The sequence below is a fragment of the Penicillium paradoxum genome, assembly GCF_028828445.1.
Source record: "Penicillium paradoxum strain IBT 22861 chromosome Unknown utg000003l_segment0_segment0, whole genome shotgun sequence".
NCBI classification, from domain to species: domain Eukaryota; kingdom Fungi; phylum Ascomycota; class Eurotiomycetes; order Eurotiales; family Aspergillaceae; genus Penicillium; species Penicillium paradoxum.
The window spans coordinates 3,323,609-3,335,525 of NW_026643181.1; the positions used below are offsets into that span (position 1 = coordinate 3,323,609).

Below are 11,917 nucleotides of genomic sequence, written 5' to 3' on the forward strand. Positions count from 1 at the left end.
GAAAGCCCTAAAGTTCCCGACCACGATCTTCTCAACAATGGCAATGGGTATTCGTAGTCAAAAGTAGATCTATCGCTATATGAATAGCTTCTGAAATGGCGATGTTTTGGAGATACAGGTCTTCGAGTAATGCCTTCCCTGTATTGACGGCGTATCCTCTATCTTGAAGTTAATATCTTGCTCTCGATACTTGAGACAGTCCAATACATGGGGGATGGAAAGATAATAAATGGCCTTCAAACAATGCATCTAGAAACAAAGACACTCTCGAACAAGAGAGTTGTGGAAGAAACAATCGGAAACACGAACTTCATTGTTTGCGATCATACGAAGTAAATGGGTATGCAAGCAAGACATGTGGGCAGTGGTCAATCGAGTCAAAGTAGCTGATTCCTTTCAAATGAGCAAAGAGCAAAGATCAAAAGCAAAGATAGATATTGGAGGTATATTTGGGACAAAGCAGATTCAGAGTCGGAAAGGCAAGGGAGACAATGGCTCGTTATGTAGTCTTGGTACAGGCAACATCCTGTGCCCAAGAAGGAGATCATGAAGATATCAAGTCACGGAAAAGATGTGGCTGAAGAGATCATCCGCCGAGTCAGCGGAGCAGTTGCAGGTGACAAAATCAGAATTCTGGAGTCCAACATGGAGAGTAGAATGTGATATTGGGGTCCACGAGGATGTAGTTGCAAAGATGGTATCATGAGCCTATAGTATCAGTGTTGGGAACCAACTCGAGTTGTATCTCCCCTGCCCCTTTTTTTCAAGCCTACCTGCATGCGCAACAATAATCACAAGTCATCAGAGGATTCGTGAAGAAGCGACTGAGCCACCCTGGTGCGGGCGCTAACACAAGCGGCGATTACGAGCCAACCATTTACACCTGCAGTTGCGAGATCAGACAATACCATTCAGAATGTCTCCGATCTATCTGAAAAGAAACAATCAGACAAATCTGAGCCATGCTATGTCCATCGCGCAATTAATCTGTCTTGATTGCTATCACGCTGGTGGAGGACATCCAGATTGAGATTTTGGACCCCATCGTGAAGCTTCCGTAGTTCACCCTCGAGGCCCAGGAGCGCTTTTTCCTCGGCAAGATCGCGCAATGATGTCTCATAATGAGAGTTAGCGTGCAATGAAGAATCAAAGAGCTGGGATGCGTGGTCCAACGGCGCTAGATGGGTCACCAAGGGACCGTCCACCGCTATATTGAGGTTGCCGAGTGTTTCGGACATGTGATATCGCTTTTCATGAAGGTTACTGACCCCTCTATTCTCGCGTGGGTGGAGTATAGATTCTGGCGGTATACCAACACGCCGTATAAGTCGTTCGAGTGCTGGTTGGGCAACTGTGGGCGCAGTGGGTGTTTGGGTGGCAGCCAAGAGGAGACCGGGCTGTAACGATCGCCGTCGCAGGGACTCTCGTCGGGATGATGGCTGTGTTACAGCCTCGCTGCATGCTTCATGTTGATATAATGCCGCAAGTTGTTCCAACAGCTCGGAAGACGATTCCCGGACTTCGAGTTGCTTGGCGAGATCTTGCTTCGACAAAGTCATCTCGATCAACATGTCGAGTGCCTAAAGATAATTTAGCCCATCGCTGATCACTTACGCAGTTTGCGCAGGAAGTGCCTTATACCTGTTCTAGTTTCTCCTGCGACGCCACTCGAAGCTGGCTGTGTTCGTTCTGGAGTTCACGGAGAATGGGCTCATGGAACTGCTGCCTAGTTGACATCTCCGCTAATATCGCAATCTCTGGATACAGGGACTCTAGTTCCTCCTCTAGGGCAGTGCTCGTTGCTCCATCTGTACCGCCAGAACCTGGGCCTGTCTGGATTGTTTCCAGATAGAGTCGATCGAGTCGATAATGAATTTCCTCGGCGGCATAGTCCGAGAGCATCGTGCTGAGATGACCCGTACGCTTTATTGTAGATGCATCATTACCACGATATTTGATACTGGACATAACAGTTTCCAGACTCGTGAGGGCCTTGTCGTCCTGCCTTAACCGCGTAGACACCGAGGCGAGGATTCTCTTGCTTTCTGCACCCGATTTTTCTGTCGCAGTCCTAAAATCGGACTCTAACCCATCGGCAAGTTCGATTGCCTACACAGAGTCAGCAATGATGCGAGGGTCTAGTTGCGGACAAGCTCCCTACCGCCATTGTAGTGTTTTGCCTTCCCACTTCATGTTTCTTTCGCAGCCGAGCAATATCACGACTCCGCTGCTGCTCTGCATCGTTTTCAAGGCCTAATTGCGTATTGAGGCTTGCACATTGGAGTTTCAAGGTCTCGGTCTGTTTTTGAATCGTTGCCGTCGAGGCTTCGAGGGACTCGATCGCGTTGCGGAGATCATCTTCGAGAATAGGCCGTGTCGCGCCGAGTTCTGGGTTTCCGAGGAAAGGCTGGAGAGCACCGGAATCTTTGAGCTTAGAATATCTGCCATGTATTAATCAGTTTTATTTTTTGTAATGCTGTCGTAGAAGCGTACAACATAAGCTCCTCCTGTGATAGCAAAGTGTCCGGGCGGAGGTATTTCGATGCCCATTCTGCATTCCCGGAATCCTCAAATGCCACCCCAATCACATGTCTTTTGGCAGGGATACCTCGATCATTGAGGATGGATGTGATCTTGTCTGTCAAGATGTCCATCATTGTTGGGGGGGGGGGGGGGACGTAAACAGGAGAGAGGTGGAGCTCCAAATCCCTTATCGTCCACATTCGACATCAGCAGCTGCACAACGTACACACTGGATCTTCATTTTGAGGAACAAAGGCCAGACTCGACTGGCACCGTTGAAAGCCTTCATTTCTCTTTGTTCTGATCTATTGTCCTCTTTATGCTTTTATGTCTTTATATACCGACAAAGCCCTCTTGGGTGCTTCAATCAAAGGCTAAGTGCTTGATAAAAGGCGCGTCTTCCCTCGTAAAATATATATATCGCCTCGAGGTATCTCCCTGGTATTCATCTATATTTTCATTTGACGTAAGAACCTCTCTATATATTAACGATGGACATAGCTACTAAGGAGGCCGCACGGAAACTCTTTGCCCACACACGGGATGACTTCGTCGTTTATATCCAAAACCTGTCCACGGGGGATCCCTCAGGTCAGGACGTCACTACAATCCAGAGTGAGCTGCATCGTATAGCCCACACCCTTTCAACATGGAACGAGCTCCATGATTCTCACGAGGCCACTTGCGTATGTTTTGTGAACCGGTGCTCCAATTTCGCAGATGTTCTTAGACAGGTTGCTGATTTGGTTACTATTCAAGATGAGCAGTTCCCCGTCGTTACGATGAAGATGTTCAATATGCTGGCCATGCAAATCGGACGACTTACTCTAGATGGCCATCACGGAGTGGATGAGTATGCCATGGCATTCGATCGCATGGCAAAGGAAGAAGATCGTAGATGGCAAATTGGATCCCAGGGACAAGATGATGGCAGGGCGAATCTCCTTTTCACCTTGTGGACTCATATGAATCGGATATCAGAGCCTGGTCCCGAATGTACTTTCGAGTGTCTGCGTGCCCATGCGGCCAATCCCTGATGTAGTTTCGGGTCTTTATCTCGATTCATTGAATGATATCTAGGATTTCAATTAAGACCAGCTTCAACGGGAGAAGTAAGAAGCACAGTGTATTTAGAAAGATGGTGGAAAAGAAGTTCATACCATTGATATTGACGCCCGGTTTAAACAATCAAATTGTGTTTAGAGACGTTCATTTCCTGTTAGTCGTGAGCACACTTCCAACCATACCATCCCTATGTATCATCGCAGGACCTAGAGAAAAATCGTTAAGGGGCCATCATCAATGCGCTAACAGATGAGCGGGTTCGAGGTTCGCCATGGTTCATAGTTGCTATTCTCTATAAAAAGATCAATATAAGAGAGAAGCGAATAGATCAGAGATGCTCGAAGCATAGTTGCCCAGGCAGTTCAGAGGATGAAGGGAAAGAAGATCCAGGCGAGTCGCATCCGATTTTATAATTCTTCAACATCTGAAGCTATTGAGGGGATGTATGCTCAAAGTGGACGATGTTCAGTTGTCTGGAGTATGCAGAATTTGGAGACATACAGCTTTCCCCCGGCAGATCGCAATGAATTCCAAGCTCAAGATTATCCTGGCGTCATAGTACTCAACTTTGGAGCGTACACATTAGAAACAAGAGCATGATAACTTCAAGAGAGTAGATCGGCAGTGATCAACCAGCCAAGAGCCACCGCGGCAAAATGCGGCTGCCTGTGGCTGAGTAATCTCCCAAAAAAAGGAGAGCTCACAAATAGAAAATTTGGCAGAGAAGTGAGATTGAGATTCCTAAGAGTTGTTCTCAGAAGATCGTTCCAAGGTTATTCACAGTCAAGGCAGCCCGGGGAAGTGTTTACAGAAGAAGACGTGTCGGTGTCTCGCTAGCGTCTCCGCAAATCCAGTCCGCCCCTTCGACCTCAACTTCAATCTTCCAACCCCTCTCCAATTTGCACCCTTGGAGCTGGGAATTTCGACCTTTCGTGGATGCGCCGGCGACGGGATCGCGATGTTCCTCTAACTTACTATCTCAAACTATAGTCATCAAATCGAGTCTCCTGCCCACCGGTTCTCGAGTCCCATTCCATACATATTCGACAGTAGACAGCATGTCTGCCAAAACCTCTCCCGAATCCCGGGGCCCCAGCCCGGGCCAAATCTCCGGTTCCACCTCCGCCTCGAATGGTAACGGCACACCCGTTCCCCCAAAGGATATGGAGATGAAGACATTGCGACCTGATCCTCCTAAGGGTTCAATTCCCCTAGGAGAGGATGTAATGCAGTTGGCTCGGATGGGAGAGATTGGCGCCATGCAGAACTTATTCACGGCGAAGAGGTTCACCGCAACTCACCGGGACGAGGAGGGGATTACGCCGTTGCACGTTCGTTAATTGAAGCCACACGCGCAACCCCAGCGCAAGAAATAGCCCCGGAATAGCGTTTACTGACCTCATTCTTTTCTTTCTAGTGGGCGGCAATCAACAATCAATACGCGATGTGCAAATTCTTGATCGATTCCGGAGCCGACGTCAACGCTAAAGGAGGGGAATCGGTGGCAACACCAGCCATGTGGGCTGCGCAGCGATGTCATTATTATATTGTGAACCTTCTGCTTCAGAATGGAGGGGATCCTCTCCTGACCGACGTCCAAGGATACAACATTCTACACCTTGCGACCATCGATGGCAACGCTTTCCTGGTCTTGCTGCTTCTGCACCAGGAGATCCCTGTGGATGTCGTTGATCAGCAAGGGCACACCGGGCTGATGTGGGCTGCGTATAAGGGATACCCTGCGTGTGTGGACTTGTTTCTCCGGTGGGGTGCCAATGCAAACGCCGTGGATGAAGGTGGCTTGACACCACTTCATTGGGCGCTAGTCAAGGGCTCGATGCCCTGTGTCCTGAAGTTGCTTGAATATGGCGCGGACCGGTTCGTGAAAACACGCGATGGGAAGTCTCCTGCAACTGTAGCGCAGGAAATGAACACCCTACGGATCTGGTATCGCTCGCTCAATGAGCGTGGCTATGAAGCTGATGGCACCCAGAAAGTGGTGCCCCTAGGTCTCTCAAGCTTTGTGCGCAACAAGAACATCATGGCCAAGTTCTTCTTCCTCTGGCCTTTCTTAACCATCTTGGTTGGAATCTGGATGCTCAGTAACCTGGCGATTTTCATTTCCGTGCCCCTCGTGTTAGTGACTGTCTTCGGGATGCAGTATGTTGCACAGCAACTTGCAAACAAGGGACCTTCAGAATATCATGTTCTGCATAAAACACCGTATCTAGCTGGTGTCTTCGCGGGCTCGTTGTTCTGGGTTGGCTTCCGTTATGCTTTCACGGTGCTTCCCGCAACTTACTCCTCGTCTCCGATTCTGAACATTTTCTTCGCAACCTTCTTCTGCTCGACTGCTTATTTCTACATTTATGCCATGGTCCAGGACCCAGGCTATGTGCCGAAAGTGAGCAGCAGGAATCAACAGAGAGAGATCGTCAAGGAGCTGTTCGAGCAATGGAAGTTTGACGAAGAAAACTTCTGCATCCCTTGTTTGACCAGAAAGCCGATCCGAAGCAAGCACTGTCGGCGCTGCGGACGCTGCGTTGCCAAGCATGACCAGTATGTGTTCTTTGGGGGGGGATTCCAATTCCTCGCCTGTTGATCTAATCACTAATGCTCGAACAGCCATTGCCCGTGGATTGATAACTGTGTCGGATCAAACAATCTCCGCCATTTTGTCCTTTATATAGTTTCCCTCGAAGTTGGTATTATTCTGTTTGTGCAGCTGAGTATTGCTTGTGAGTACCTCACGGAGAAAGATATTGCCCTACGATCAGTCGACTAACAAGACGAAGATATTAACGCTTTACCCGCACCTACCGACGTCACGTGTAATGTTATCAACGAAATGTTGTGTGATTATGCCTCTCGGGATCCCTTCACTCTAGTCCTGAATGTGTGGGCTATCCTTCAGCTGGTCTGGGTCACGATGCTATGCGCGGTCCAGCTTGTTCAGATATCGCGTAATCAGACGACCTACGAGAACATGCGAGGTCATCATATCGACCGGTCCTACCCGAGTTCTCAAGCGTTTGCATCGGCCATGACCGCCGGAACCACATCCTTGGAGGCTGCTGGTCTTTCGGCTTCTGGACAAGGACCGAATCCGGCCCTTCGTGGCCCTCCGGCACCTAGACGGAAGCATGGCTGCCTCCAACAATGGTCATCTCTCCTGGGAATCGATGCCTTCTGGACGACAGCCAAGGACGGCCTTCGCGACGGACCCCAAGCGGCTCGCCCTCGCAACCCCTTCTCCCGCGGCGTCATCACCAACTGCCGCGACTTCTGGTGCGACCCGGCTCCGCTCTTTGGCAAGCGCCAAACTGGCTTGGCAATGCTCGGCGGCGAAGTGGTTAATTATCATGATATGTACGAAACCCCGATGCGCATGCACACTGGGAGCCGGTCTGGCGAGGGAGCTGGCTACCGCAGCGTTGCTGGCGAGGATCCCGAACGCATGGTCTAAGATTGATCCGAAATCCGAGCCTGTTCATATTTGTTTTTGTTTTCAATTCCGGATCTTGCATGATATCCTTATACCTCTGTGTTTTATGCAAATCAGCGTGGTGTTGGATTGTTGGGGCACGTGGTACGACCGAATGTTTGCATTTAGAAAGAATCCTGTACAGTTGACGCCAGATATTAATGATTTCTTTTACTACTCTGCTGTATGACCGAATCGTAGTTCACTCTGTTTTATATGTTTCCGGGGATAAATAGGATATGCGGCCCAGGTCCTCAGGCTCCCCTATCTCCATGAATTTTCGCCCATCAGATAAGACAGACCGTTTTCTCTTGGCTCTGCGGCTGAGACACCCACAAGCTCGCTGCATTCGCGGCCGAGTCCCGGATCTTCGGTGCTGTCGGCAGGATACTTACCTTGGAAGGACCGCCCTAGCCTGTTCGAACCGGCGGGTTGGGGCGTCCAATTGGTACCATGTCTAGGTACATACCTACGCCCAGAGTGTATCCCGCACTTTACATTACGAGAGTACCTGCATGGGAGCTTCCAAGGTGCATATGCCAGCACACAGTAGCTGGCCAAGTATTTCTGTAACGTGAGATCTACGTCCACGGGCATTATGCAGTCGCTCCGCCGGATGTGCAGACTGCAGGGCTGCAGCCCTCGAGAGACGATCTACTCTGTATATTGTCCAAAGAAGGAAACTTCCACGGCCGAAACGCCAGTATGGCCTGATGCTTGAGATCTATTTTCCTTTTTTCCTGTTTTTCTCCTTTTTATGGATTCTACAACGAGGCTGGCTGCACAGGTCGCTGTTGGCTGAATACGTTGGCAATGATTCTATATCAGAGTGCCCCCCGGAAACCGCTCCAAAACCAATCCAAGACGCAACCTTACTCCGTACAGGATATACAATACATAGCAGGGCCCGCGGAACGGCATTGAATGATAGTGGACTCCACATATGTCCCAGCCGCTGTTCTGAAACCTACCTCGGTATGTACTCCGTACTCCGTAGGTACATGTACCTAGGGTAAATCAGTGACCTCCGGGGTGGGTACTTTCCGTTCTGCGCGAGACATCCGATATCGCCGAATCCTAAACACCGAACACCGTGACCGCGGAGCCCGGGAAATTGGGGAAGATCTAAGCTCTCGAGCACGGATATGGGCCTAGTCTCTATCCAACCTATGGAGACCAACATGAGGCATATGCATGGGTCCGACGGAGTATCGAGAAAGGTCTCTTACGATCATTGTAGACCGAACCCATCGATAGTATCTGTGCTTAATTATTTTTCGGTGGGAAAAGATTCACGATCTGCAACGTATACAACCGTGCGACTCGTGCGATGCGCAAGAACAAGAAAAGACAAGGTATGATTAGCTAGTGAATAATATAGGTAGGTAATGTAACTCGGAGTCAGATTCGTATGCAAGGCCCCATCTCGCTAGCGGAGCACTCGACTAGGCAGGTGATGGACACTTACAGCCCCGTCGGAATCCAGAGGTCGACAGAAGAGAAGTTACGGTCAAGCCCAACCAAATTGAAGAAATCCAGATAAAAAAAGAATAATTCATAGGAAAAGTAGGAAACAAAAAGAAAAGAAGAAAAAGCGAAGAAAAAAAAAACCAAAAAAGAACATGCCAAGTCCTCATCTGATCAGATAAAAATTTTCCAGTTTATCTGATCCATGCAGGACCCACCGGTGATTATCTGATTTGAGGAGATCGCAATCCTTCATTACGTGACCTATGTTGTACATATACATGTATGGTACGTAGGCACGGAGTACGGCATACGGAGTACACATGGTACATATAGGGATTCATCTAAGTTAAAACAACAATTCCACCACTCTATTAACGAGGTTGAGATCGACACCGATCAACATTGCTTCCCACTTGGACAAATTTCACGTATTTCTTGATCAGGTTGTCCCGCATTGCCAAGGCCACGACTATTTGTTTGATCTTTTTTTTATTAAAACCCGCGTTGCTAACCGTACGCTTCCGATCGGCGGTGTACGCCGAATTTACTCCACTGGTGTCACGCCACTAGACACTCTGCACTGGGGAACTTGCTCGGTGCTTTTTACTTGCCTGGGAGGGTATGGGGATGATCTCGCCTATCTGATGAGTAGGGCCGATGATATCGTACTCCGTATTGAAAAGTAGGTTCGTTTTTATTGTTATTGTTATTAATTCTTTTTTTTTTTTTTGGGAAAAAACCCCCAATACAAGATTGGTAAGGAAGAAATTGTACGGAGTAAGTTTCAAAGAAATATGGAACAGTTCATCATTAACGCAAAAGCCAGAAGAAAATAAGGGACAAAAAAATCAATCTAAACAAACAGGGGTCTAAATGTTCACTCAGAATAGTGAGGGCAGCGAGGGGGAATCATTGGAGAGAAGAGCTGTCTCGCCGCACATATTCTTTTTTTTTTTTTTTTTGGAAGGAACCTCGGCCCACTTCCCAAGAAAGCAAACCGGAGACGAAACACAGAATGACAATCATGTCACATTTCAACATTCGTGGTTTACAGCATAGCACGCACCGGGGTGTCCTGCACCAAGGGAGCAGCACCAGCCAATTGATCCGCAAAGACAGAGCTGACAATCTCGCCGCCCCGCACGGCAAGCACCGAGAGCAGAGAATCGCTCAGGCCGTGAGTCTGCTCGTTGCAACCCTGCAGCCAGATACCGGCCTGGGCACTGACCTTGGCAGCATCGAGAGAAACACGGTAATCACGGCTGGGGTTCCAGGCCGCGGCGCCGGCGGGCCGCAAGCTGCGTACGTTCTCGAGAAGATCTTCGTGCGCGTCGCGCAGGTAACCAGTTGCGACCATCAGGGCATCCACGTCCAGCACCTCCTTGGCCTCGCTCTCGTTCTTGACCGACTTGACGTGGATACGCATCCGGTTCGATGCGTTGTGGTGCTCGATCCGTGCGACCTTGGTCTCGGACAGGATGCGCTGCTGCCACTGTGTCTCGTCGGGGTTCTCTACCCGCTGCAGGTACATGTCGTTGTAAATGGCCTCGATAAGCTCCAGGCGAACCACGCTGTAGTTGGTGGCCTTCTCAGTGGCGATGCGCTTCTTACGCTCCTCTGCGCCGAGGCTGTAGAACTTGTCCACTCGCTCTGGGTTGAAGATCTCGTTGACACTAGAAGAGGAAAAAAAGAATCGAGTAAGTATTGTAATCATTCAGAGCCGACCGAGGGACATACAAGGGAGAGTCATCGCTGGGACGCAATGCGGTATCACGGAGGATGAGTGTGGTGCGTGAATTGGGGTAACGGCGGTGTAAATCGTGATAGATCTCAGCGGCACTCTGGCCACTGCCGACGACAGCAATGTTGTAAGGAGCCATATCGTCGTTCAGCAACTGGGGCAGGTGAGTGCAGTATTTGGAGGAGTGCATGATGCGGGGGTCCTGAGGGAATCCAGGAGGCATCTTAGCCTTGCCACCGAGAGCAATGACGACCTTGCGCGAGTTGCGCGAAGAGATCTCGCCAGTGCCAGTGTTGCGAGAAACAACGGTGAAGAAGTCGACGACACCACGGGCATTGGTGGGACCGGGTACAACCTCGACGACCTCCTCCCCGTAACTGACGACATTGTTAAAGCGCTGAGCACACCAGCGCATATAGTCCTCAAACTCCATACGGGCAGGCAAGAAGGTGCCCAGGTTGGTGAAGTGGATCAGACGATTCTTGTGGTGCAGATAGTTGAGGAAAGTGAAGCTGCTGCGGGGATCGCGAAGGGTGGCAAGATCCTTAACGAAGGAGATCTGCATGCGCGAGCCCGGGACCAACATGCCCGAGTGCCAGGCAAACTGATCCTGCTTCTCCAGGAAGCAGACTTTGGGCTTGAAGTCGGGATTCTTCCGGCTACCGAGGGCGGGGTCCATCGCGTCATTCAGAGCAATACCTATGGCGAGCGAGGCAGGACCGAATCCAACACAGAGCAGATCGTGCATCTCGTCGGAGCCAGTTGACCGCAGCAGCGACCGGGCTGACTGGGGCTGGGTACGTGGTACCATATCGTTGAGGAAGGAGAGCTCCGCCTTGCGGGTAATAGGTTCCATGACGGGAATGGAGTCAATGCAAGGTTGGAAAGCTGAGAAGAAGAAGAAGAAAAAAAAAAGAGGATTATATACAATCTGAAAGAGGTAATCAGAGAGCTTCAGGCTTCCAAGCTTTCAAAAGAGGGAAATAAAAACGGCTTTATATGCTCACGGAACATCGGCCCACCTCATTCCCTGTCGGATCGAGACGAAGAAAAGAAAGCTGAGCGGATCAGATAAGTTGACCAAGTGGATACGGCGACATTACCCTCGTCTGAAGCCCTCGCTTGAGCGTTTGCCAAGTCTTCGGCGTCGTATTTTCCCTGGTTCTGGCGTTTTTGGGCTGTTCCGATCAAATTTTATCAATCAGTGAGGACTTTTTTTTTTTTCCCACCTAGGTACCGTCTCAATTCCCTATTTTCTCCACTGAGGAGGGGGTTGATTTTGATTTTTATTCTTTGCCGTTTTTAATTCTTTTGATCTCGCCATTCTGAGGGTCGAAATCCCGGTTTCGTTACTTTTGTTTTGGTTCTCCAATGGATACATTACCTCCCAGAGTCCCCAGGGTCGATAGGCGGGTATACATCGTGAACTGCACGAATATACCAATTACGAAAGAACAAAAGAAAAAGAAAAAGAAGGTTTCATGCTTCATGCACCCGGTTTGAGCAACCGGAGAGCATAATATCAGTAGGTACATGTCGAGTGCATATACTCACGACATATGTGTATTCCAGACTCCCGAAACAGATCTTACGGCCGATGTCGGGAAAAAGAAAAGAGGGCCTCGGAGACAGTC

The 11,917-nt window shown here is 49.5% G+C and overlaps 4 protein-coding genes across 4 annotated transcripts; 2 read left to right on the forward strand and 2 right to left on the reverse strand.

Annotated features, from left to right (window-relative positions):
• Positions 1 to 965: 965 nt before the first annotated feature.
• On the reverse strand, positions 966 to 2,657 carry N7457_003109 (uncharacterized protein; the record flags this gene model as incomplete). The annotated part of the gene is made up of 4 exons (XM_057174155.1): positions 966 to 1,580; positions 1,642 to 2,109; positions 2,162 to 2,441; positions 2,494 to 2,657. 4 exons carry the CDS (start codon positions 2,655 to 2,657, stop codon positions 966 to 968), a joined length of 1,527 nt encoding a protein of 508 aa, XP_057034306.1.
• A 357-nt stretch (positions 2,658 to 3,014) lies between these two features.
• N7457_003110 (uncharacterized protein) lies at positions 3,015 to 3,560 on the forward strand (the record flags this gene model as incomplete). The annotated part of the gene is made up of 1 exon (XM_057174156.1): positions 3,015 to 3,560. The coding sequence occupies one exon, from the start codon at positions 3,015 to 3,017 to the stop codon at positions 3,558 to 3,560; it is 546 nt and encodes a 181-aa protein (XP_057034307.1).
• A 1,086-nt stretch (positions 3,561 to 4,646) lies between these two features.
• Positions 4,647 to 7,054, forward strand: N7457_003111 (ankyrin repeat domain-containing DHHC palmitoyltransferase family protein; the record flags this gene model as incomplete). The annotated part of the gene is made up of 4 exons (XM_057174157.1): positions 4,647 to 4,919; positions 5,006 to 6,147; positions 6,214 to 6,326; positions 6,384 to 7,054. The coding sequence occupies 4 exons, from the start codon at positions 4,647 to 4,649 to the stop codon at positions 7,052 to 7,054; spliced, it is 2,199 nt and encodes a 732-aa protein (XP_057034308.1).
• Positions 7,055 to 9,590: 2,536 nt separating this feature from the next.
• N7457_003112 (uncharacterized protein) lies at positions 9,591 to 11,139 on the reverse strand (the record flags this gene model as incomplete). Its single annotated transcript, XM_057174158.1, has 2 exons — positions 9,591 to 10,215; positions 10,280 to 11,139. 2 exons carry the CDS (start codon positions 11,137 to 11,139, stop codon positions 9,591 to 9,593), a joined length of 1,485 nt encoding a protein of 494 aa, XP_057034309.1.
• Between the last annotated feature and the right edge of the window lie 778 nt (positions 11,140 to 11,917).